Source organism: Numenius arquata, chromosome 3 (genome assembly GCF_964106895.1).
Source record: "Numenius arquata chromosome 3, bNumArq3.hap1.1, whole genome shotgun sequence".
Taxonomy (NCBI): domain Eukaryota; kingdom Metazoa; phylum Chordata; class Aves; order Charadriiformes; family Scolopacidae; genus Numenius; species Numenius arquata.
The window spans coordinates 18,078,385-18,101,233 of record NC_133578.1 but is presented as its reverse complement, the minus strand read 5'-3'; the positions used below and the strand labels follow the sequence as shown (position 1 = coordinate 18,101,233).

Sequence of the window (22,849 nt, the reverse complement as noted above, 5' to 3'; positions counted from 1 at the left end):
CCCATGGTGGCAGAGGCACAGGTGGAGGGGCAGATGCAGCCCCAGATGAGCCCCAGCATCCCAGCCCCAGGACATCAGTGCCCAGCAGCTCCCAGCTGGCAAATCCCCGCTTCACCCTGGCATCTCCTTCCCACCAGCCTCAACCCTGGCAAAGGCTGCGGGTGCCCTGGGAAAGGCTGGCTCCCTAATCCCTGGGCCAAGCAGGGACATTGTCTGGGGGCAGAAAGGAAAGCAGCGCGTCAGGCCCTTTGCCCATTGTGCCCTGAGCCCCTGTGCAAACACAGCCCAGCACTTTCATTGTCAGCCCCGCAGGGTGCGGGGGGGCCGCTCTCGCCACACTGCCTAACTGGAATGGACAGCCGGAGTCTGGGGTGGGTGCCCACCCCCGCCACCCCCCCTATCCCCTGCCTGCTGACACAGCGCACTGCCCGCCTGCACCATCGGCACTTCGGCACCCGCCTATAAAGGGCGAGGGGAGAAGCCGGCATCGGCACCGCCACCTTCGTCTCTGTGCCCTGCCGACCAAGTAAGTACCAGGCTGTGAGCCCCCAAGCCCCACCACTGCACAGGCGCTGCCACGCTCCCTTTGCCCCCTCCCCAACACCAGGCCCCCCCACCCAACGCACACTCTGGGGAAGGGCAGGCAACGGGGGGCTGCGTGGCACAGCAGGAGTGGGCAGTGTGGGCAGGGGGGATGCTGGCATCCATCTTTGCAAGGGCTGGGCTGCTCTGCCCCAGGGCTGTACCCCACACCTATGTCTGAGTGGGGGTCACTGCTGCTCCCCCTGTGCTGGGTATGGTGCTATCTCACCTGGCCGATCCCAGGAGTCATCGCAGGGAGCTTGGGAGCAGAGAAATGGAGGCAGCCCTGGGGACGTTGCGTGGGGAGATGGGGCATCGCAAGTGCCTTCTGCAGCTTGGGGGTCGCCAGACAGAGATCCCACAGCACTAAGGGAAGGGGAATGGGAAGTGTCCCCAGTGCCAGCCTGGGAGGGCAAGGTGCCGGTGGCATGGGATGCACAAGAACAGCACCACTGGCACCCCAGGCTCAGCAGCAGGCAGTGGGGAGGCTGGGGGCTGATGGTGGGCATCTTCCCGGGGTGATGCGTGGGGCTCTGCCAGCAGCTGAGACCTGCATGACCAGCGAAGCCATGGACACCCTGGGGCAGTACAAGATCACAGTATGGGAGGAGGAGAGCTTCCAGGGCAAGCGCTGCGAGTTCCTCATGGAGTGCCCCAGCATCATGGAGCGTGGCTTCCGCAAGATCCGCTCCATCAAGGTGGAGTCCGGCCCGTAAGTGCCCTGCCAGCCCCACGAACCCACTGCTCCCAGGGGACTGTCAGGAGCTGCCTTGGAGCCAGGACACCTGGGTCCTTCCTCAGCTCCAACGCAGCCTCATCGTGCAACCTCCTTCCCTGCACTCCTTGTGTGGTGCCTCAGTTTCCATCTGCTGAGCTGAGATGCGGGTCGGAGGCAACAGTGTGGCCCCGGGTAGAAGGGTCCCACTCTTCAATGGGATGTTTGCTGCTAGCAAGGACCCCAGCCTCCATGACAGACCCATACCCTGCCAGGACATCTCCATCTCCTGTGTGGGGGAGAAGCTGGTCTTGGGCTGAGCTCTGTGGCTGTGCTGTGCATCCCTGAGGGTTTTCCTCCTCTCCCCTCCAGCTGGGTGGGTTTCGAGTACCCTGAGTACCAGGGGCAGCAGTTTATCCTGGAGAAGGGTGACTATCCCCGGTGGGAGGCCTGGAGCGGGAACAGCGGCTACCGGACCGAGCACCTCCTCTCCTTCCGCCCCGTCAAGTGCGCGGTGAGTTACAGGGACTCCAGTGCAGGCAGAGCCTCCCTTTGGCATCCCAGCAGGGAGGCAGAGTGGATGAGGGACAGATGGGAGAACAGGTTGGGTGGGATGTGGGATGGAGGGATGAGACGCTCACAGAGGTGCAATAGGATGGAGGGGTAGCTGTGCCCACCAGTTCCCACCTCCCTGCAAGGATCCTGGGATGCTCTTTAGGCTCAGAATTTAGCCTGAAACACTGTCCCAGCTCCTTCTGCTTTGTGTGTTGGAGAGTCACCTCCCAGGCTGGGATGCCCAGGCCTTGTACCCTCCCTGCCCCAGATACCCGGGGATGGGGTGAGCTGAGAGGAGCCGGCAGGACCGCAGGGATGCTTGAGGTGTGGGGTGCGTCCCCCTCCTGCCTGAAGTACCCGAGCAGTGCCCAGGCAGATGCAGCCTCTATCGCTCCATCTGCAGAGACACTGGTGCTCGCAATAGCGGCACGTCTGCGCCTCCGAGCGGGGGGTCCCCCCCCAACTTTTAATAATCACCAGGCAGATATGCTTGGGCTTTAATAAAGGGGATGCGATAAGATCACTCCTTACTGGCAGGACTGCTCCTCCGTGCAGATAGATGTGTGTGGGGGCTGGGCATGGGGGACAGTACCGCATCGCTCAGTGTCCCAACCATTAACCCCTCGGTGCCCAGCACCCAGCAAAGCCCTGCAGAGCCAGGGGGACCAGTCTCAGCAGCCTGCGTGTCCCTGCAACCCTCCTGCAGCCTCAGAGAGTGCGAGGATGCTGAGGGCAGGAGCCCGTGTGGGTGCAGAGGATGTGGTTGCCATCACCCTCCCTGCAGCTGTGCATGGGGACCACAGGGACATGAGAGCAGCATCTTCTGGACAGCCCTGGAGTGTCCCAGTGAGAGGGTGCCGTGCTGAAGGACACCCCCAAGCCTTGCACTGAAGCCAGGCATGGTCCCAGGCCTCCCACTGTGCCTTGGCATGTGTCCTCCTGATGCCACATCCTCTATCCCTGACCTAGCCACACTGTCCCTGCTGACCCCTCTCCCTCCACAGAACCACAATGACAGCAAAGTCATCCTCTACGAGGCGGAGAACTTCCAGGGCCACAAGTTTGAGCTGAGTGACGACTACCCCTCGCTGCAGGCCATGGGCTGGGGCAACAAGGAGGTGGCATCCATCAAAGTGAACTCCGGAGCGTGAGTCCCGCCAGCAGGGAGCGGGGAGTGGGGCAGTAGGGACCAAGAGAAAGGTTCAGCAGGACCTCCCTCCTGCATAGCCCCAGGGAAGGGGAAAGGGGACCCCAAAAAGGAGAGGTGCCTGCCTGCTCCCCTTCCCTTGAAAATCCAAACCTTGGGGGGTTTTCTGTCTCCCACACACACAGGGCAAGCAGAGGGATGGGATGGGGTGGGGTGGGAGAGGAGGAGGGGATCTGGCCTGGGGCTCTGAGCCAGGGGTCTGCCTGCAGGTGGGTGGCATACCAGTACCCAGGATACAGGGGCTACCAGTATGTGCTGGAGCGGGACAGACAGAACGGCGAGTTCAAGAAGTACAACGAATACAGCAGCCAGGCCCACACCAACCAGATCCAATCCATCCGCCGCGTCCAGCACTGAGCAGGGGCAGGGCCATGTGCCCCGCAGCCTCTGAGCTGCTGTGCAATAGACCTCTATCCGGTAGCAAATAAAGGCATTTGTCAAAAAAAGCGGGTCTCCTGCCTTTGCTCTCCTCCTTGGGGGGCTGCCAGGCCCAGGAGAGCCACTGGGGGGTGGGAGATAGGGTGCCTGCCACAGCCCTGCTGCTCCACAGCTTTTTGGCACCTGGAAAGAGTTTCCCCTTCCCCAGGTGGGTTTGGACCTGTGGCCACCTCCACCCTAGGCTGAACTCTCTGTACCCCACCTTACGTCCATGCATGGCGATCAGCGGAGATGCAGAACAGTTCCCACCCCCACGATGCTCCAGCTGGAGCAATGGAAACTTACTGGGAACATACTGGCCTTACTGGTCAGAGAAGAGGCTGGAGATGGGAGGGGGCATCGAGGTGGGTTGTGCCCTGGGTTCTTCTCCCAGGCTGAGTGCTAGGAAAGAAGACTGCCACAAAGCCTGTGAACATGAGATCACCTGTCTCTGCACACCAGTTTGGAAGAGAACTGGGGGTCCCTGCCCCCTGTGCGCCCAGGGAGGTGGGGAAGCATTGGGGTTATCGGGGCGGGGGACACAGCTGCCACAAATGGGATGGCCACAGTGGGGGCAGGTTTGGGGACACTAGCTTATAAAGGGGGTGTACAGGGTGTGTGTGGGGGTGCTGGGGACTCACAGCAGTGTCCCACAGCTGGCAGAGGACTCAGCTTACTGCTCCCAGCACCCTTAGGGTCCGGGTCCCCCCTCCCAAAGCCTGGCCACGCCAGCACATCCGTGCCAGCATCCGGCTCCGGCTCCGCCCGGGGAACACCAGGAGCCACCTAGCCTCCTCCTCCTCCTCCAGCACCCTTTCCCGGCCTCCTTCTCCATCCTGCTCCAGCAACCCCAGCCCTCCTGGGGTCTGGGCCTGGGTTGGCACCCCAAGGTGCTCACTGCACCCAGGACATCCCCTGCAGAGCTGCAGGATGATAGAACAGCGCTGGGTGGCTTGGATGCGTGGGTCCTCAGCTGCCCACCTTGCTGTAAGACGTGTGGTCTTGGGGCTGTGGGTGCCCCAGAAAGTGTGCTGGGAGACTGGGAAGGACTGGGCTGGGGGGGTTGGTGTATGCAGAGACCCCAGCCCTGGCGTGTGTGTGAGCGAGTGAGTACATACACTGCATACATGAGCTTGCACACACGAGCGTGTCCATGCACGTCCCCCCACGTCCCTGCTCCCTCTCCCCTTGCACCTCTCCAGACGTCCCAGCCCCTTGTGCCACCCCATCCCGCTGCACCCCAGCCCTCCCCGTCCCCTCTGTGTCCCCGTTGGCCCCACCCCGCCACGGCCCCACGGAAGCCGGCCTCTCCCCCTCCACAAACACATTCCTGCACACCCGGCCGGGCTGCAGCCAGCCCAAGGCCACGTCAGCCTCGGCTCTGCTCCACGCCACCCAGCCGGCACACAGGTGAGGTTGTCCTGGGCACCTGCGCACAGGGTTCCGTTGCGAGGGGAAATGTGGGGGTCATGGCAAGATGTGGGGTCCTTATTGCTCCATTCTTGGGGGGATGTGTGGGGTGCGGGTGACAGCACTGGATTGGTGGGTGGGGGGCAAACTGCCTGCTTGCAGCCAGGGGGACCTTCTGCTGCTGCCAGCTGGGCACTCCACATGTTCAGTCTCTGTTCCCTGGAGCCCCAAGGACCTGAACACTCATCTCCCAGATACCCCACGGACCCAAAGCCCCATTTCCTGGCTTCCCCATGGACCTGGGCCCCCATCCCCTGGATTCATCACGTACCCTGCCCCCTGCATCCTGTGGTTCCGTCCCGGCTCCCCCATGTCCCAGCTCCCCCACGAACCAGGAGTCACACTGCTCAAGTCCCCAAAACTCCCTACAGGCACAGGGATTCCCAGCCCCTTGGACCCTGTCCCTCTGCACCCCTCAGCCCCCAGGTCACCCAAAGCCCCCATCCTCTCACACTCCACTCTAAGCCCCCCTACCCACTGGCTTTCCCAGGGAACCAGGAGCCCCCATCCCCTCACACTCCACTCTAAGCCCCCCTACCCACTGGCTTTCCCAGGGAACCAGGAGCCCCCATCCCCAGTGCCCCCCCACAACCCCCCTCCCCTTCCAGCTTCAGCTCCCACAGCCCTAACCGTGTTTCTCAAGCTGATCGCAAACTGTTCCCCCCACTCTGGGCTGATGCAGTGTCTCTCAGCCCAGACACCCCCCACCTCCCCTCCTTCCCCATGCAGGTTTGCTGGAGGAAGTTCCTGGTCACCGGGGCTGCCGGGGGAGAGGGGCTCGGTGGGTCTGACCCCCTCCCCACCTCACCCCGCTGTCTCCAGGGCTTGTTTTCCGTTGCCTGCGTTTTGTTTCAGTGACTCAGGCAGCGAAAGCAAGTCTGGGAGGTTGCGGAGCTGCTGCTGGGAGAGCTGCACTTGGGGAGCTGCGGAGGAGAGGGATGGGGGGAGCAGCTGGGCTGTTGGAGTTGGGGGGGTTCAGGGGAGCTCAGGGGACAAGCTGGGGAAGAGAAAATTGTTAAGGGCTGTTACATCTGAACAGGATTGGTGGGGGTGTAACATGGGCTCTGATTCTGTCTCCCCCACCAGCATCTGCTCTCTCTCCCCGATGGAGCTGAGCAGCAGGGGTGGAGCACTCGAAGTCCAGCTCAGCACCCATGGGACCCCCTGTTTCCTAAACTCTTTGAACACCCCACCCAGGAGGAGCCAACAGCCCAGTTGGACTGTGACATCCCGAGGCACCCCAGCTGAGCGTTGCTCCCCATGGGCTGCGACTTTTTCTTATGCAGGGCACATTTTGGCTGCAGTATAAATAATATCCGTGGGTCTGGTACCACTGTGTCCCGGTTTCCATTGGATTCACATCTTGTCATGACCACTTTCAAGAAATTCAGCTAAGTCTGGCTTGAGAGCTCATCCTTTTACTAGACATCAATGAAACACCACAGGAGAGGTTGTGGCTGATGGGCGGCTTGGCTCTACAGCAGAGCTGGTGCCCGCAGCTGGCACACTGCCTGGCTGCCTGAAGCTGTGGGGTGCTGGTGGAGGGTCCGCTCTTGGCTGTGGAGACAGACCCATTTTCAATGGCTCTGCCCCCCAGCCAAGAGCGGATCCTCCACCAGCACCCTGCAGCTGCATGTAGCAGCTGGAGCTGTGGATGATGAGGAAGAACCTGGCCGGACGTGTATTTTCAGAGCTGAGATCACCCCAGACTCTTCCCCTGTTACAGGTTTCTCCTCAAATCACCCTCCCATCTTCACAACACCCAGGACTGCCCAGGGCAAGCTGGTGAAGATGGGGCCATGCAGGTTTGGGTGGGTGTTGGGGGGTCACCCAGCTTCTGCAGCTCCTAATAAAGATGGGTGAGGGACAGGGACAGGGTTGGGGACCCCAGGATGGTCACAGGCTTAACTGTCCCTGAGGCAGGGACTGTCCAGCAAAGCACCAAGAAGCCAGGGAGGTGGCAGAGATATGGTACGTCCTGGTGCCACCAATTGCTGGTGCTGCGCTTACCCACCCCAGAGCTCTGGGCGCTGCAAAGGGACCTCGGCATTGTGGTCCCAGAGCTGGAGGGATGTGGTGGGGACACAACCAACCCACCCCAGGACTGTGGGATCTCCAAGGGGATCCTGGGACTGTGCTGAGGACCCCGGGACCTGCGGAAGGGGGTGGCAGGGACCCCCACGGCTGGCAACGTGGGTGGCTCAGGGGGACAGAGGCAGGCGGGACGATGCCACTGCCGTGCAGTGAGATGCAGAGGGCCCAGGCAATTTGCGGGGACCACAGTGCTGCCAGCCGTGTGGGTCGGGGAGCGGGATGCTGGTGGTGGGGGTGGGAGGCCGGGCCCGGGTGGTCTCCAGGCAGTGTCCGAGCCCCGCTCCAGGCTGGGATGTGGGATGGCAGCGCCGTGTTTGCGAAGAGTTAAGGAGGCGGAAGAGGCAGGAAGCGGCCCGAGCCGCTCTCCATAGAAACCCGCGGCCGTGATTAAAGTCTGATGCGGGCCCGATAGCGAGGGGGGGGCGAAGGGGGGGGGGGGGGGGGCAGCGCCCGCTTTAATTACAGCGGAGGAAATTGCTGGAGCCGGGGCCCCGAGCCCCTGCGAGTTGCCTGGAAACTCCCCCCACCCCCCCCGCCTCCCCCGGCCCCTGCCCGTCCCCTGCCCGTCCCGCTGCCATTTATTCGCCATCAGCTGCTCCCTGATAAAGTGGAATAATAATAATAATAATAGGGGCAGGAATATTAAAACATGCAGCCCGCGGGCCGCCCCCACAGCTGCCATGAGACACGGCGCCGGAGCGGTGCCACTGCTGCTCAACATGTACCTGCCAGGTACGGGCGGACCCCCCCCGGCCACTGCCCTGTCGCAGCGCCGGGCACCGCACAGCACCGGCCCCCGCCCGCCCTGCCCCGCCGCCGCCTGGGGCCCTTCTCTGTCCCGTCTCCCTCCAACGCTCACCCTACCTTCCCCTTTCCCTCCATCCGTCCTCCCTTCCTGCCTTCCAGCCCCCCAACCATCCCTTCCTCCTTCCTTCCAGCTGCTCTCACCGCCTTCCACGCCCGCACACTCATCCTGCCTTCCATCCTTCATCACCCGCCACCCCCCTGTCCTTCCATCCCTCCATCCACCTTTCTGTCCTTCCAGCCCATCCTTCCACCCACCCTCCCATCCTCTGTGCTTCCATCCATCCTTCCACCCCACCCACCTGTCCTTCTGTCCCTCTTTCTGTCCCCGCTACCAGCCATCCCCTCCATCTACCCTCTGTCCCTTCCATCAGCCCATTCTTCCACCGTTTTACCCATTACCTACCCTTCCTTCCATCCATCCACCTCTCGCCCTTCCTTCCCTTCTTCTTCTTATCCTTCCATCCATCCATCCATCCATCCATCCATCCATCCATCCATCCTTCTGTCCTTCCATCCACTCGCCCATCTCTCCTTCCTTCCATCCATCCATCCATCCATCCATCCATCCATCCATCCATCCATCTCTCCTTTCCTCAGCCGTCTGCTCCTCAAACACTGACGCTCGTCCTTCTTTCCACCCATTGCTCCTGCCACCCGTCTTCCACCCCACCTGCCTCCTCTCCCCCTGCCCCGCAGCTCTCTCCCTCTCTCCCTTTCTCCTCCCTACCCCAGCCAGCGGGATTTTCTATTCCTATTTAAAAGCTTCCCCGGCTTGGTCGGAAATCGGATTTCCTTTTTCCTGGACGCGTTTCCTGGCTTCGCCGCGGCGGCGGGGCAGGCGAGGGGGAGCGGCCGGGGGCTGCGGGGAGGCTGCCCGCGGGTGGGCGCCGGGGGGTCGCAGTCCCGCCTGGCTCCAGCCCCCTCTTCCACCCCCACCCGCGCCCCTTTTTCCCCCCAGATCCAGTCGGGGAAACTTTGTTCAAAGACGGCAAGAGCCAGGCGTGGGGGTCCCTCAGCCCGGGCGTGCAGAAAGGTAAGAGCACCGCTGCTCCTTCACCGGGACCGGTCCCGCTCCCCGCGTTCCGCCCGGAGCGGGGACTCCCCCAAGGCACAGGCATCCTCCCCCGCCCCGCAGCCGTCGGGGACCCTTTCCCGTCCGTGTGCCGGGCTCTCTCCAGGCGGGACACGGCCACTGCGGAGCCCCGCTCCCTGTTGCTGCGGGCGGCTCGGGCTAGGAGCATCCCGCCGCCAAAACCCACGGGGAAAGCGGCCGAGCGCCGACGGCCGGGCGCTGCCGTCGGAGGGCAGCGGGGTGCCCAGTGCCCCCGGTCCCCCCGGAGCCCCTCAATGGGGCCGGGCGGGTGCGAGGTTCCCCTGGTGCTCCGGGGACATCGACGGGGAGGGAGCTACCAGCTAGCCCGAGCGCTGAGGTGGGGGGGGCTAATCCGGGCTCGGGGGACCCGTTCTTCGGAGTGGGGGAATGAGGTGAGACACCACCCGGGAGGGAGATGCCGGTGAAGGGCTGGGGCTCAGGCAGAGTGGGAGTCCGCTGGGACATGATGGATCCCCGGGAGCCGAAGCCATGCATCCAGGGAAAACCATCCAAGGTCCCGGGGATCAGCCAAAGGCTGGCCAGGAAGCAGCCTGGAGCACAGCAGCACTGGTTCACTGGGCAGCTGCGGGGCCGGTGCTGTGGTGTTTGGGCCATGTAGCTTGCCTGTCTGGCAAGGAGACAGGGGCCACGGGGAGCTCTGAGTGGGACAAGGGGAGCCCTATTTTAGGGACAGGAGTGGGGGCAAAGCTGGGATTGGGGGGAGCCCTTTTGTCTCTGTGCTGTGGACTCTGCCCCAGCCATATTCTGCACACTGCGCTGTGGTGAGAAGGACCTTTTTGGATCCCTGGAGGTTTCCTCAAGGAGCTGCCGGGTGCTGCAGCATAGCAGCCTGCGGCAGGCAGGATGGAGCCTTTCCACCCCACCCAGCTACACCCCCAACACCTCCCTGCCCTCCTTGCATGGGGTGGTGTAGCAGGAGCCCAGGGTGGGAGCTGCGGGGATAGAGAAGAGGCAAGGGATGCGGAGGTACCCTAAAGAGGAGAGATCCCCCACCTCGGTCCCAGGATGGAGGATTTGGAAAGACCATACCTTGGCAAGACCTGGGCTTGCCTGCCTGGATCGGGATCTCCGAGTAGGGTTTGGTGGAATACGGATGGATGGGGACTGACTGTTCCTTGCTTCTTCCAGAGCAAGAATTGGGGGGCACCAGATGAAACAGGGGGGGTGCAAAAAAAGCAAGACAAGGTGGTTCTTTGTGGGAAAGGTAGCAGAGCTTTGGGACTGCCTACTGCAGGTGTTGTGTGTGCTAAACCTCTATATGGGATCCAGGTACCACTAGACAAAAATAGCATCAGAAAAGCTCAGAGAGGAAGATAAAATGCAAAGACACTTCCTCTGCCATGGGAAGAGCCTGTGCTGCAAGGGCTGGGGTCGGAAGCAGGGATATGCAGGGGATGCTGCTTGGGAGGGAGCGGGGGTGGGGGGAGATGTGGGGGTCTGGGTAAGTGCAGGGCTGCTCTGCAGGTGGCTGGGTTCCAGAGGTGGGACTGCTCATCACCCTGGGGACCAGGGACCCTCTCCTCTCATGACCTCTGGCCATACTCAGTGGAGCCTCTCCTTGTGCTTCATCATGGGCATGTCCAGGTGTGCCGGGCTCCTCTGTGTGCACAGCCTGGCACAGGGGCATCTTGGGCTCCTCAATGCAAGCTGTGAGTGCAATGACCATGGCTCAGAGAGGACATTTTTCCTCTGGAAATAAGTAACACTGGTGCCTGACTCAAAACCACAGCAGGTTCTACCCTGTCCTGGTCTCTCCTTCCCCCTATACCTGCCACGGGTACAGGTCAGACCAGTGTTGCACCCCGACTTCAGCTCACCACGGAAACATCCTTGCAGGGCACAGTGCCCCTAGAGATGGGCAAGGGCTGTGCTGTGACACCAGCCCAGCTTCAAGCAGAGATGGAAGTGGTTAATATTGGTGCTGGAACGGATCGGGGTACTGCCAAGATACCTCCTTCTTGGGGCTGCAGATGAAAGAACCAGACCAGATCCTCACACCAAAGCAAATGAGCAGGTATTCATCTTCAGTGGGGTATGAATGAGGGTAGGAGGGATGTGGAGACCCTGGATCCAGACCCACTGCAGCCTGCATTGATCTCTGACCACTCCTACCCTTGTCCAGAGGTGCAGAGGTGTCCTCTCCTCCTCTTCCTTGAAGGACAGGATGTGGTAGGAATGCTGAAAAGGAGGCATGAACTTGTTACCATCTTCTGTGTCTATAGAGCAGGGAAGATACAATGAGGTGTATCTGAAACCTGGGTCTGGTGGTGGGGGCAACATAGCAGGGGGTCGTGGTGACCGGGGCACATTCTGCCTCACTCCTTGTGCCCTGAGAGGGAGCTTTAACCTCTCCGGGGCCTGGCCTTGCAGGCAGCGGGCAGATCCAGCTGTGGCAGTTCCTGCTGGAGCTGCTCTCGGACCGAGCCAACTTGAACTGCATCGCCTGGGAAGGCACGAATGGGGAATTCAAGCTGATCGACCCCGACGAGGTGGCACGGCGCTGGGGCGAGCGGAAGAGCAAACCCAACATGAATTACGACAAGCTGAGCCGGGCACTGCGCTACTACTACGACAAGAACATCATGACCAAGGTCCACGGCAAGCGCTACGCCTACAAGTTCGACTTCCATGGGCTGGCCCAGGTGTGCCAGCCAGCCGCCCCCGATCACACCCTCTACAAATTTCAGGGAAACCTGACCCCACTGCCCTTCTCGGGCATCTCCAAACTCAACCTCATGACCTCGGGGGTGACACCAGCCGGCTTCTCCTACTGGCCTGGCTCCAGCCCATCCCTCTACCCCGGGCATGGGCTCCAGCCCTCTGCCCCATTCAGTGCCATGGCAGCCTCCCACCTCAACAACATGAACAACCATTACCATTAGAGGCTTGGACGCACCAGGCAGACCTCCCTGTCCCTGGCAGCATGGGGCTATGGAGCTGGGGAACTCGGCAGGGAGGGATGGGAGGGTGGGAATCGTGCTCTGCTCTCAGTTGCCCCTTTTTAGATTTAGAGGAGGGGGGCGGGGGACGAGGGGTGCTTGCAGGGTAGGTGGGTCGGTTCCCTGATGTGGGTGGCTGGAAGACAGAAGCCATCTAAATTTAGGGTGAGGAGGGATCCATGATCCTGGGAATGGATGTGGATAACTAAAGCAGGGTGTGAATGGAAGTAAAAACCACGGGCTCTCCTCCTGGTAGGGACCGTCTCCCCCCTTTCCTTTGCAACACGCTGCCCACCCCATGAAGCCCCAGCCTGTGCCTGTCCTTCCCTCTCCATGCAGAGAGGAGTCAGGAGCTGGGACCCCAGGGGTGAGGGTCCCACTGGGAAGGGGCAGGGAAAGGGGACCCTCCTTGCTGCTCCTTGGTCCCGCAAAGCCTTCCTTTGATCTCCAAAGCCTCCCTTTCCTCCATCCCTCCTTCACCTCCTGCTGATGGTGGCTTCCTCCAGACCTCAGGATAAGCCTTGGTCTGGAGAGCAGGTGCCCTGTGTGGGTTAACTCCCACCTGGGGCCGGGCTCTGGGGTTGGAGGTGCCAGGGGCAGGTGTAGGGGGCACTTCCAGTCCTCAGGGCAAGGGACTCCTCCCCTGGAGGGAGCAGAGCCTGGCCCCTGAAACTCAGCCTTCTCCCCAGTGCCCAAGAACCATGCCACAGAGTGGGACAGTCCCCAACACCCTGCACACGAGCCCATGTCCTGCTGGTCACTTCCAAGTTTAATGCTCCAGTTTTACTGTGGCTTTCGCACCTCACATGCAGGGTTTGGTGGGACACCTTCCACAGGTGGGGACATCCCTCAGGGCAAGGCTGGGTGGGAGGTGGAGCTGGAAAAGGGACGACAGCAGGGCTGGGAGCCTCAGGCACCAAGGGGCAGTCCTGGGTCTCCCCCCCAGGTCCAAGGAGGTACCCCCATCCTCCGAAGCAGAACTTTGGCCCAGTGGATGCAGAAGGGCTGGGCGTGCTTGGCTCTGCGCTGGCTGAGGGGAGGGATTGGTCTTCAATAAAACAGAGAGGTGCTGTGACCTGTGTCCTCTTGTGTCTGCAGGGGGCTGGCAAGAGGGGAAGCCACCCAGAAACCCCCCCAGCCAGAGCACCTGCAGGGCTGGAATGGGGAAGATGCAGCTACCCTGCTGCATCACCTTTTCTCCAGGCATCACCTCTGGCTCTTACAGTCCCCAAGAGACAGGGTAGAGCTGGAAACCTCTAGGCTTCTTGAGGCACCCCTCCAGGGAAACCACATACCCTGTTCCCAGGCTGGCAAGGGGATGTGGCAGCTGGAGATAAAGAGAAGACACAGTTGGCCTGATATCTGCCACCCTGCCATCATTCAGGGGAATGTGGGATGCCAGGAGCCACATCTCTTGTTACCCACAGAGCCCTGTGCAACCATCTCAGAGCATTGCACTGGATGCAGCATGGTCCGATCCTGCAGCAGGTGTCTCTGCTGTGCTGAGCTGTGCCAGCAGTGGGGAAGTCCCAAGCCATGGGGCCAGGCTTACGTGTGACATTGATGCAGGGGTGAGCAGTGAAGCACTGCTTGACTGGCTTCAGGAACACGTTCATGGACTCACTGGTGCCAACAGTGGTTGGTGCAGGCTCAGAGGCTTCCCTCTGCCTGCCCCCACCTCCTTGGGGCTGTGCTCCCCATCCCACCCCATCAGGATATGGGGTGCCAGGCTTACCACAGGGATCAGACCAGCTGTGTAGGTGGGTGCCATGCAATTATTAATGTGGGTGCCATTATCTGGCCCACAGAGGGGGTGACCAGTCCCCAGACCCTCTCCCTGCACCCCCGACATTACAGCAGCCCCCAGATCCTCAGGCTCCATGCTGCCCCCTCTGCATTCCTTTAGGGTCTGGTCACTCTTATGGCCTTGGTGACATCTGCTCAGATGTGTCCTTGCTGCCCTAATCAGCTTAAGGGAGGGGGATCTGATGTCAGTGTCTCCTCTGGGGAAGGCTCAGGCTGCAGGGTGGGGGGGCTGATGCTGCCAACAGGGAGGCCATGTGTGGGAAAGGAGCCGTGGGGACTGGGGGCAGTCCCTCCTGGGTGGTTGTCACTGCTTCCAGGGTCCCTGAGCCTTGCACAGCCTGGTCCCCAAGGACAGCAGCAGGTGAAATGAAGGGGAAAGCAGTAGTTATCCCCATGCGACCAACACACAGGCTGGAGACACACACACCCCCCTTGCTTCAAGCTTGGCCTTGCAAGGGCAAAATGTGGGGGTTGGCCACAGCTGGCTCCCTCAGAGCTGGGGCAGGGGGCCATGTCCCCACTAGGGGAGCCTGCTTCAGGGCTTAGGTAACTGCATGACGCAGGGCAGGACACGGATTAAGGGATGTGGGTCACTAGTATTTCCCACCCCCCCCGCCATCCCGCTCCTATCCATCCTGTCCTTCTGCCAGTGCCTGCACCAGGGAAGCCCAGGTGAGTCCAGTTCTTTCCTCATTCCTGGCCCTGCGATGTGGGTGCCTGCTGGATCAGAGGCCAGACATGCTGGGGAAAGGGGGGAGTTACCTTTTGGGAGAGGGAGGACCACCACCCAGTTGCACCACCCAGTGCAACAGGCTGCAGCTGAGGGCTTGCTTCACTCTGCTCTGAACTCACCTGGAATGGTCACCCTGCTCTGTCCCCAGGGTGGCATCCCAAAAGCCAGGAACCAGCCCTACGCTCCCCAGGGATGGCAGCCAGGAGGGAAGGTGGAGGACACCCATGCAGGATGGCACCAGCAATGCTCTCGCCTGCCTGAGGATGCAGCCAGTGTCACCATGGCAACTCGGGATGCTCCCATCCCCAGGCCCTACTGGGAGCAGCCCCCCCCACCCCATGTTGTGCTTTACTGGAGGTGGGGTTCAGAGCATCACCTCCCACCCAACCCAGCCTCCCCCCTCCCCAGAGCCCCATCTGACCCAGCCCACCCACAGCGCTGTTTTCTTCAGTCACCAAACCCACCGGCTCGGAGCAGACTGCAGCAAAATCCTGCCAATGGGCAAGCGGGGCTGAGCCCAACACGGTTCCCAGCAGAGCATCGTCCCTGGACCCATCGGGGGGTGCCCAGCCCGGGGGGCTGATGGAGGAGCACTGTCCTTGGCAGTGGGGTGCACCAGCTGGGTGCAGACCTGTCCTAGGTGGCTGGCATGGGCCTGATGCATCCGTGGGCTCCAGACCTACCTTTGGGGAGTCCTTAGGTGCCCTGCCCAGGGTGAGATGGGGAAACATGGTCCCAAAGGGCCTCAGCCTGTGCTGGGAAGAACTCAGGAGCAGAGCGCATGGTCTGGCAGCTTCTTCTGCTGCCTTGTGATTAAAGGCAAAAGGTTTTTTTCCTACTTAGAAAAAAAAATAAATCCTGGCTTCACTTAGACAGCAAGAGGGCAGGATTGAGCTCTGGCCTCAGCCTCTTGCCAGTATGGTGGGGGGACCCTCCAACTGTCTCAAAGCCTCCCAGCCCCACGGTAAGGGATCAGAGGGGGGGATGGAGTAGCCCCTCTTCTATTTTAGCAGAGCCACGTCATCACTTGCTTCATTTCTCACACTGGGAAGAGCCTTTGCAACACAGTCAGGTCACATCTGCCCCAGGAGATGAGGACTGCCTCCCTGACCATCCCTACTCCCCCTCCAGCTCTCCCAATTCCCACCTATTTCCTCCTCTTCACACCCAGACTGCGCGGGCTCCTCGGCTCGGCCCCTACACCCCCAAGCTGCTGACTCACATCCTCTCTCCAGACGCCACCTTCCCTTAGCCTGGCTCTTTGCAAAGCGCTTCGTGATTTAGTGTGGCTCGGCCAGAGCCCACAGGCGCAGGCAGTCGGTCTCCAAAACCCCTCGTGAAGCCCCTCCAAGGAATCAAACGTTATGCTTCCAAAAGATGCTGCTTTCTCCCTTGCCAAGGTTCTTGGGTCTGGGGCCATACTGTCACCATACCCCCCCACACACCCCAGCCTGGACTTCTCTTCCTCCAGGTCCTGAATGCACCCAGGGGGGAGCTTTGTGCACTTTGGGTTACTTCCCTGCTCACTGCCCTCCCCAGACACAGGGACATTCTGGTGTCCTGGTGACACTCCTGCCCAGCTGTACACTGAGACCTTGGGCTGGACTCTGCTGAGGGCAGGGGCTGGGCAGCAGGGAGGACTGGATTAATGCGCTAATGCCAGATTACAGTCTAATGCAGGACTTCTGATGAGAGAGCAGCATCTAGTGCAGCCCAAGGGGCACTCACTCCCCAGGGCAGGCTCCCCACAACTGCCCCAGGCCACAGCTTGGTGGTGCCTGGCTGTCCCCCAAGGAGCTTGGTCCTCGAGGGTGACATGGGACCATGAGACAGGCAGGGGACACAGCACAGGGTAACCTCCATACTCAGCTCTCAGTGGAGTGGAGGTAACGCCCCAGCCTAGGCAGCCCTGACCTTCCTCTCTGCTGGTCTCCGTGGCAGAAGGATGAACCCTCACAGCAGGGCTCCAAGGCATCTTGTTCCTCTTCTCCACCTGCCCCAGCTTCTTGGCACAGAGTCCTTCCCAGTCTGCGCTCCTCACCAGCCAGGCAACGCCACAGGCCACGTTTTGGCTACAGCAGGGACAAAACCGGCTCCTGTCCCACTTCCCTCAGTCTCATGCCTGCCACTAAGCTACCCTGGGCACAGGCAGATCTCAAAGCCTCTTGCAGATTCCCACCCCAGCCTGGATGCTTCCCCCCTCAGCTGAGACCCAGTGGCAGCTGTCCTGCCCCTCCATGGGTACAAACACCCCATCAGCCAATTTACTTTAGGACCCTTCATGCTCTCTTTGCCATTTGTTGCCATCTCCCTAGGTGACTTTGTCTACATCTTCCCCCCCTAGACATGCCACCAGCAGCTGTGACCACAGAGCTGGGAGGGGACCAGAAACCTGCACCCATAAGCCATCCCCGGTCCAGCAGAGCAGCAACAGCCCAAAGCTGCGATAGAGTCAGCGTCCAAGTAGCTCCAACAGAGGCAGAAGAGAGACCTCCCACTTCCATCTGCCTTGAAGAACACGTTATCCATCATCCCCGCAGCCGAACAGAGGAGAAGGAGGAGAAGGACTTGCGCAGAAAGCTGGGCTGAGACAGGTCCTTCGCCAGCTACGTGGGCGCCGGGTCTGCATCATCCGGAGCTGTTTCCTCTCCACGGTGTAGCTCCGAGTCACTCTGGGGGATGCTGCCAACTCTTAATAGCAAGAGCACCGCTTCCCCGCTGTTTGTCCGGCAGGAGGAGGCATGGCTTGCCAAGCTGGCTGCTCCAGCCGCCCATTGCTCCTCCATGCCCCAGTGCCATGGCCAGCATGTCCAGAGCATGGAGTTTGCTCTGCAGGCAGAGCAGTGAGGCAAGGGCAGCCCCACAGAGCTGTTGATCCATGAGATCTGGCCAGAACCCTGCCTTTCACGGGTGACTATGCATCCTGGGGACCCACTGGGGACCAAGGGTGCCTCCAGCAGCCACACACGCCCTTGGGAAGCAAAAGAAGGATACCACAGCCTAAGAGGAGACCTCCCTGGGGCAGAAGAGGCTGAACCCACCACAGGGTTGTGCCCACCTCCTCTGCTTCAATGTGGGGTGGAGGAGACGAGGCACCCACTGTGAGGGATAGAGAGGAGATGTGCTGCTGCTGGAGGAATTTCAAACTAGGAAAGAGTTGGGATTCTTCACCAAGGCCCTGTGGTGATGGATCCCTGACTTGGCCCTGCTGCTATACCTCCGAGCCCACAACCCCACGTAAATCCCCCACTGCTGCAACCCCAGACACTGCTGGGCTCTGTGGCTGGCAGTGAAGGGGAATTCCCAGCCCCTCCTGAGAGGGTGTCAGCCCCTGAGTGCTCCTCAGGAAGCACTGGGGGGTTGCAGGCATCACAAGTTTGGGGACAAGCTCTATCCATCCCCTTACTGCTGCCCCATAGCCAGCTCCTGAGCCAGACCCCCATGGTATCATGTAGCAGCGCAGGGGTCTGGCAGATTAAAGCACACAGCTTTTGAGAGGGGAAAATGTCAAGCTGCCAAGCCTGCCTGATGATTCCTACCCTCACTACCCCTCATGCTTGTGTCCGTCCCCTCCCTTGCCTTGGAGGAAGCAGAAGACCCCCCAGGCAAGGTAGGGTTAGTGCTCTTCCTGCTCCACTCCCCCCAGCAGCTCTACAAGGTCCTCTGGGGGAGGGAAAACCAGACATCTCTCCCCTCAGTAAGGCTCTGGCTGAGCCAACGATGCATATTTAAATGCACGGGAGCATCTAAGCTCGTCTCTCATTCCTTGACATTTCCAGAGACTCCAAGCTGTCTTCAATTACCAGTCTGCAATTAGCTCTTCCTAAATCCCCCAATGAGGCCTAGCACTCTTAATCAATGAAACACAAGGGAGGAGGGGAAGGACATGGCCTCGCTGCAGCTGGAAGCATTTTAAAAAGCTGGAGCTTAAGGCTGGAAGGACCCTGAGAGTGTCTCTAAGGGGACCTGTAGGGTGGGCAACCACCACCAGTGCTGGCAGGTCGTTCAGCTCTGGAAAGGAGACTCTAAAAAGCCCCACGGCTGGGGATAGGAGGTCACTGGACAAACACCCCCAGCTCAGGGTGGAATCAACTGGCACCAATGGCTTGCGTGTTACCCTGAGATGCTGCAGACCCTTCTTGTGGGTTTGTGGCATGCTGCTTCATCTCCCTCAGTTTCCCACTCTGCAAAATTCCAGTAGGGGAGAGTCAGGGGTCCCCCAGCATACTTACAGGAGCTCTAAGGGTCCAGTTCCACCCCTGTTTAAGCCAGCGTCAGTGCTGCTACCTTCCCCAGCACAAGACATGGATATGGCCAAATTTGGGGTGGGTCATGAGTACCTGTTGTCCCAGACAGATCTCCACAAGGTCACATGAATGTCAATCTAAAGGCAGGGAGAAAAACACCCATTCAGGACAGGGAGGAGGGGAGCAGCACGGGTCTCGGTGGGTTTATGCAGCCACAGAAAAGCCTTGCACAGCACCCTGCCAGGTCAGCCCCCGTCACAGGGACATCTGTGCTGTCTTCCTGGCGGCACAGCTTTGCCTGAATGAGCCAGATTGGGCCTAATTAGCAGCTCTGCTGATGCACACAAAGGTAAAGAGAATCCAGCTTACCCTCCATGACCTGCAGAGCCAGCACAGCTCTTCCTGGCTGAGGGGAGCCCAAGTGCCCGGCTCAGAAGGGCTAGGGAAGCACTGGATGCAGACCCCAACAGGAGAACGTGTGCTGTGGATCCTGCTAGAGAAGCCCTGGCAAATTCAGTAGCCTGAAGCATAGCAACCAGCTATGAGAAAGGCAAAGCCTTCCCCTTCTCCACCCTTCTCCCTGGGGGTCTGCAGAAGCACAAGGCTGGTAACTGGGCTAGCAACACAGTTCCCACAGCCTGCTGCTGCCAGGGAAGGCGGCCCAGCCCTGCAGAGCAGAGAGAGGGAGGGAGGATGGAGGTGAGAGGGGGTAGCTTTAGGGGAAAGGAAAACAAAGATAAGGAAAGAAACTTAAAAAAAAAAAAAAAAAAAAAGAGGAGGAGGTGATATGGGCTGTGGGATCCTAGTTAAATTCAGTGCAGCAGACAGACATCAGGCATTTCCATCTGGAATGGAGGAGGCCAGGAGAGCTCACAGGGAGCCAAGGGGCACTCAGGTGGACCGGGACTGGCCTTGGGCACAAACAGGGGTGAGGTTCTGACCCCCAAATCACATCGGGGAGTAAAACCCCCTCTGAGAACCAGCCCCCCAATCCCTCTTGGGGAGAAGAAGGGGGCATGAGTGGGATCTTAGGGTGCCCCCCCCCTCCAAGCCCCTTGCACCCCACAGCCCAGCAAGTCCAGGGAGCCACCACCAGGCCCGTCCAGGCCACCTCTTTATTCTCCAGTGAAGCAAAGCAAGAGGAGAGGGGAACCCCTCCCTCCATAGCAGGCCCCTTCCCCCCGGGCTCCCTAGACCTCCTCTGGCACAGACCCCTTTCCCCACAGCAAGCCAAGGTGGGGAGGGACGCTCACCCCACAGAGACCCAGTTTCAGGGGGCGCACCGGGGAGGAGAGGGGGGTGTTACCCGCGGGGAGAGGGGGTGGGCCCCCCCCAGCGGCTTGAACAAAAGGGCACGCGGGCGGCTCCCGTGGGGTGAGGGGCAGCGTCGACCATGCCCAGGGGGTGCGGGGGGGGCATGTTCCCCACGAGGGGGTGAGGGGGAGGAGAAGGCGGGGAAGGAGGCAGCGCCCACGACACGAAAGCCCGCGCCCCCCCGGCCTTGCCCGCCGCCCACCCCCCGTCCCCGCCTTTGTCTGCTGAGCCGCGGCGGCTCCAGCACCACGGACAGCTCCAGGCCCCGGCTCTGCCCGCGGCGGCGGTGGAGTAGGGGGGGCTCCTTCACATGCACCGCAGCACCCAGGAGACCCCCCCGCCCCGGACCCTCCTGCCCCGGATCCCCTCTCTATTCCCCCCCCCCCCCTTTTTTTTTCTAGAGAAAATGCACCCAGGATCATCCACTCCTCGGCAGCCGTTCTCTCCCCCTCCCCATCGCGCAGGCGGGAGGGAGGGGACACACACACACCACCCGCCCTGGTCTTCTCCGCCGTCTCGGTGTCCCGGAGCGCAGCCCCCAGCTAGGGTCGGGAGGGGGAGGGGAGGGCGGCCGGATCCGGAGCATGGAGGGTCCAGGCAGCGTCTCCGTGGAGGGGAGAAGGCGAGGAGGATGCGGGGGGAGCGGGGGGGAGGGGAATCCGGCAGTCCTTCGCCTCCCCCGCCCCTCGGTGCGCGGCCCCTTCCGCTCCCGGTGCCGGGGGTCTCGGTACCTCCCTAGCGATCCAGGCTGATCGTCCAGTGCTTGGACCCGTCTCCGCCCTCGCCCTCGCTCTTGAGGTCCTGGAAGAGTTGCGTGAAGTAGTGCGGGTCCGCGTTGATTCGCAGCATCTTGGCGCTGAGGCGCTGGATGATGCCCAGGCAGCGCTCCCAGAAGCGCCCCTTGTCTCCTTCCACCAGGAAGGGCTTGAGCGGGTAGGAGATCTCGTTGCCCATGTAGGAGTAGGCGAGATAGAGGCAGGTGAGGAAGGCGGCCTGCAGTTCGGCCTGGCTCCCGATGTCTTCGCCCCGCAGCGCTTCCCGGCACAGCAGGTAGACGAACACCAGGTTGGCCGGGGTGATGAAGCCCTGGTCCTGCCAGCCCTGCAGTAGCAGCGAGCGGTCCACGCTGCGGAACCAGGAGATGAGCTCGCCGGGGCTCAGCTCCTTCAGCCGGTAGCAGCGGCGGCACACGAAGTCCCCCAAGCAGCGCAGCAGCTCGCCGGTGGACGCTTGCACCACCACCCGGCGCGGGGAGCCCGGGGGGCGACTGCCAGCCGGCGGCGGTGGCGGCGGCGGCTTGCCCCCGCCGGAGCCCGGATGCAGCTCCTGCGGCGCCGAGGGCACGGTGGGCACCGGCACGGCCAGCGGACCCTGCTTGGCACCGTCGGCCGGTCCCACCGCCGACTTGCGCAAGTTCTCGCGGTTGCGCTGCACCACCAACGGGTCGGGCTGGCCCGGGGCCCCCGCCGGGGCCCCGCCACTGGGCTTCGGCGTCACCTTCTTGGTGCTCTTCTTCTTCTTGGCCGAGGCGGCCACCAGCCGCTTCCAGGTGAGCGCCGAGATGAGGACGCTGGGGCGCTTCAGCCGGCTCTCGCCCTTGCCCGGCACCCTTCCCGGAGCCTTGTCGGCCAGCAGCCCCCCACCGCCGCCGCCGCCCTTGCCCGAGGAGGCGGCGGGGGAGAGGGAGAGCACCGTGCCCATGCTAACGCCGAGCGGGACGGGCGTGCGGGGGCCGGGACGCCGGCACCGCCCATAGGAGGCCGGGGGCTGCGGGAGAGGGCGGCCCGCACCGGGGCCGCGGTGCCCGAGGATGCTCCGCCGCGCCCGCTCTGGGCTCCGCGCCCGCCGCTGCAGCCAGCCGCGGCCCCGCCGCTCCCCGCCTCCCCGCCGACAGCCAATCGCCGCCGCACGGGTCCCCGGTGCGGCCCGCCCCATCGCCGGTGGGCGACGGGGGGGGGGGGGGAACCCGGCGCGGCGCTGACGGGCGGCGGCCGCCCTGGCGTGACCTTCAGCGATGGGGGGGCTCGTCCAGTGCTCCCCGCCGGGGCGGGGGTGCTGCGACCTGCGATGCTGTCCCAGTCCCTCAGCCCTCTGGTTTAGGGACGTGGGGAAGCGGCAGGGCCCAGCGGGGTGAGCCCAGAGGACAAAGGGCACAGGAAGGGTCGGGGGGTGGTGTGTTTTCTGAACTTGGCTGCTCTCACTCGGGTCCTGCTCTGTATTCTTGCCTACAAGGCAAGGAATGAACCTTCCCAGACCAGCAGAGCCCCCCCTCACCTTTCCCGCAAATGGTGCTAGGGAGACACAGTGGGAAAGAAAAGCCCTGGGCAGTGCCAGAGGGGAGGATAGAGGGGAGGATGAGAAGGGATGAAGAACACAAAGCGTGTGAGCGTGTGCTGGAGGAGCAGCAGGAGCAGGCTTGGGACTGGGGAAAGGCTGGCTGTGACTTGACAGCTGCCATGAAGGGACTAGGCTTGATAAGGGAGCTCCAGCTTTCCTGAGAACCAGCTGGACCCTGGGCATGGCTCTGCAAGGAGTCAGGAGGCACCCAGTATGCGGGGGAGTATCCCCCAGCACCTGCTGTGAGCATTCGGTCCCCCACCCACCCTGCCTCTTCCCACTCAGCTCTAGAGGGGAGATTTACCACCATGCTGACAGTCACCATCATCAGGCCAAAGTCTGGCCTTGGAGAAAGGGACCTCCTCCAGGTCCCCAAGGCAAGACCAGCCAGCCTTTACTTCCCTCCTCCCAGAGCCCCTGGGGGAGGAGGGAAGAGATGCTGCACTTCTGCATCATTGCAAAATGATATGTGGTAAACCAGCCATGTGCACACAGGCTGCTTCTCCCTCTCT

The 22,849-nt window shown here is 61.7% G+C and overlaps 3 protein-coding genes across 3 annotated transcripts; 2 read left to right on the top strand and 1 right to left on the bottom strand.

Annotated features, from left to right (window-relative positions):
* The first annotated feature begins 1,136 nt into the window (after positions 1–1,136).
* On the top strand, positions 1,137–3,416 carry CRYBA2 (crystallin beta A2). Its single transcript, XM_074145328.1, has 4 exons — positions 1,137–1,294; positions 1,670–1,811; positions 2,857–2,999; positions 3,269–3,416. The coding sequence occupies exons 1-4, from the start codon at positions 1,137–1,139 to the stop codon at positions 3,414–3,416; spliced, it is 591 nt and encodes a 196-aa protein (XP_074001429.1).
* A 4,304-nt stretch (positions 3,417–7,720) lies between these two features.
* FEV (FEV transcription factor, ETS family member) lies at positions 7,721–11,843 on the top strand. The gene is made up of 3 exons (XM_074145708.1): positions 7,721–7,772; positions 8,806–8,880; positions 11,332–11,843. The coding sequence occupies exons 1-3, from the start codon at positions 7,721–7,723 to the stop codon at positions 11,841–11,843; spliced, it is 639 nt and encodes a 212-aa protein (XP_074001809.1).
* An 8,892-nt stretch (positions 11,844–20,735) lies between these two features.
* Positions 20,736–21,701, bottom strand: CDK5R2 (cyclin dependent kinase 5 regulatory subunit 2). The gene has a single exon (XM_074145636.1). It carries the CDS (start codon positions 21,699–21,701, stop codon positions 20,736–20,738), a length of 966 nt encoding a protein of 321 aa, XP_074001737.1.
* Between the last annotated feature and the right edge of the window lie 1,148 nt (positions 21,702–22,849).

Coding starts and splice junctions, on each gene's coding strand:
- CRYBA2 (XM_074145328.1), top strand. CDS start 1,137: ATGACCAGCGAAGCCATGGACACCCTGGGGCAGTACAAGATCACAGTA. Junction 1,295..1,669: donor ATCAAGGTGGAGTCCGGCCC/GTAAGTGCCCTG, acceptor TCTCCCCTCCAG/CTGGGTGGGTTTCGAGTACC. Junction 3,000..3,268: donor ATCAAAGTGAACTCCGGAGC/GTGAGTCCCGCC, acceptor GTCTGCCTGCAG/GTGGGTGGCATACCAGTACC.
- FEV (XM_074145708.1), top strand. CDS start 7,721: ATGAGACACGGCGCCGGAGCGGTGCCACTGCTGCTCAACATGTACCTG. Junction 7,773..8,805: donor GCTCAACATGTACCTGCCAG/GTACGGGCGGAC, acceptor TTTTCCCCCCAG/ATCCAGTCGGGGAAACTTTG. Junction 8,881..11,331: donor CAGCCCGGGCGTGCAGAAAG/GTAAGAGCACCG, acceptor CTGGCCTTGCAG/GCAGCGGGCAGATCCAGCTG.
- CDK5R2 (XM_074145636.1), bottom strand. CDS start 21,701: ATGGGCACGGTGCTCTCCCTCTCCCCCGCCGCCTCCTCGGGCAAGGGC.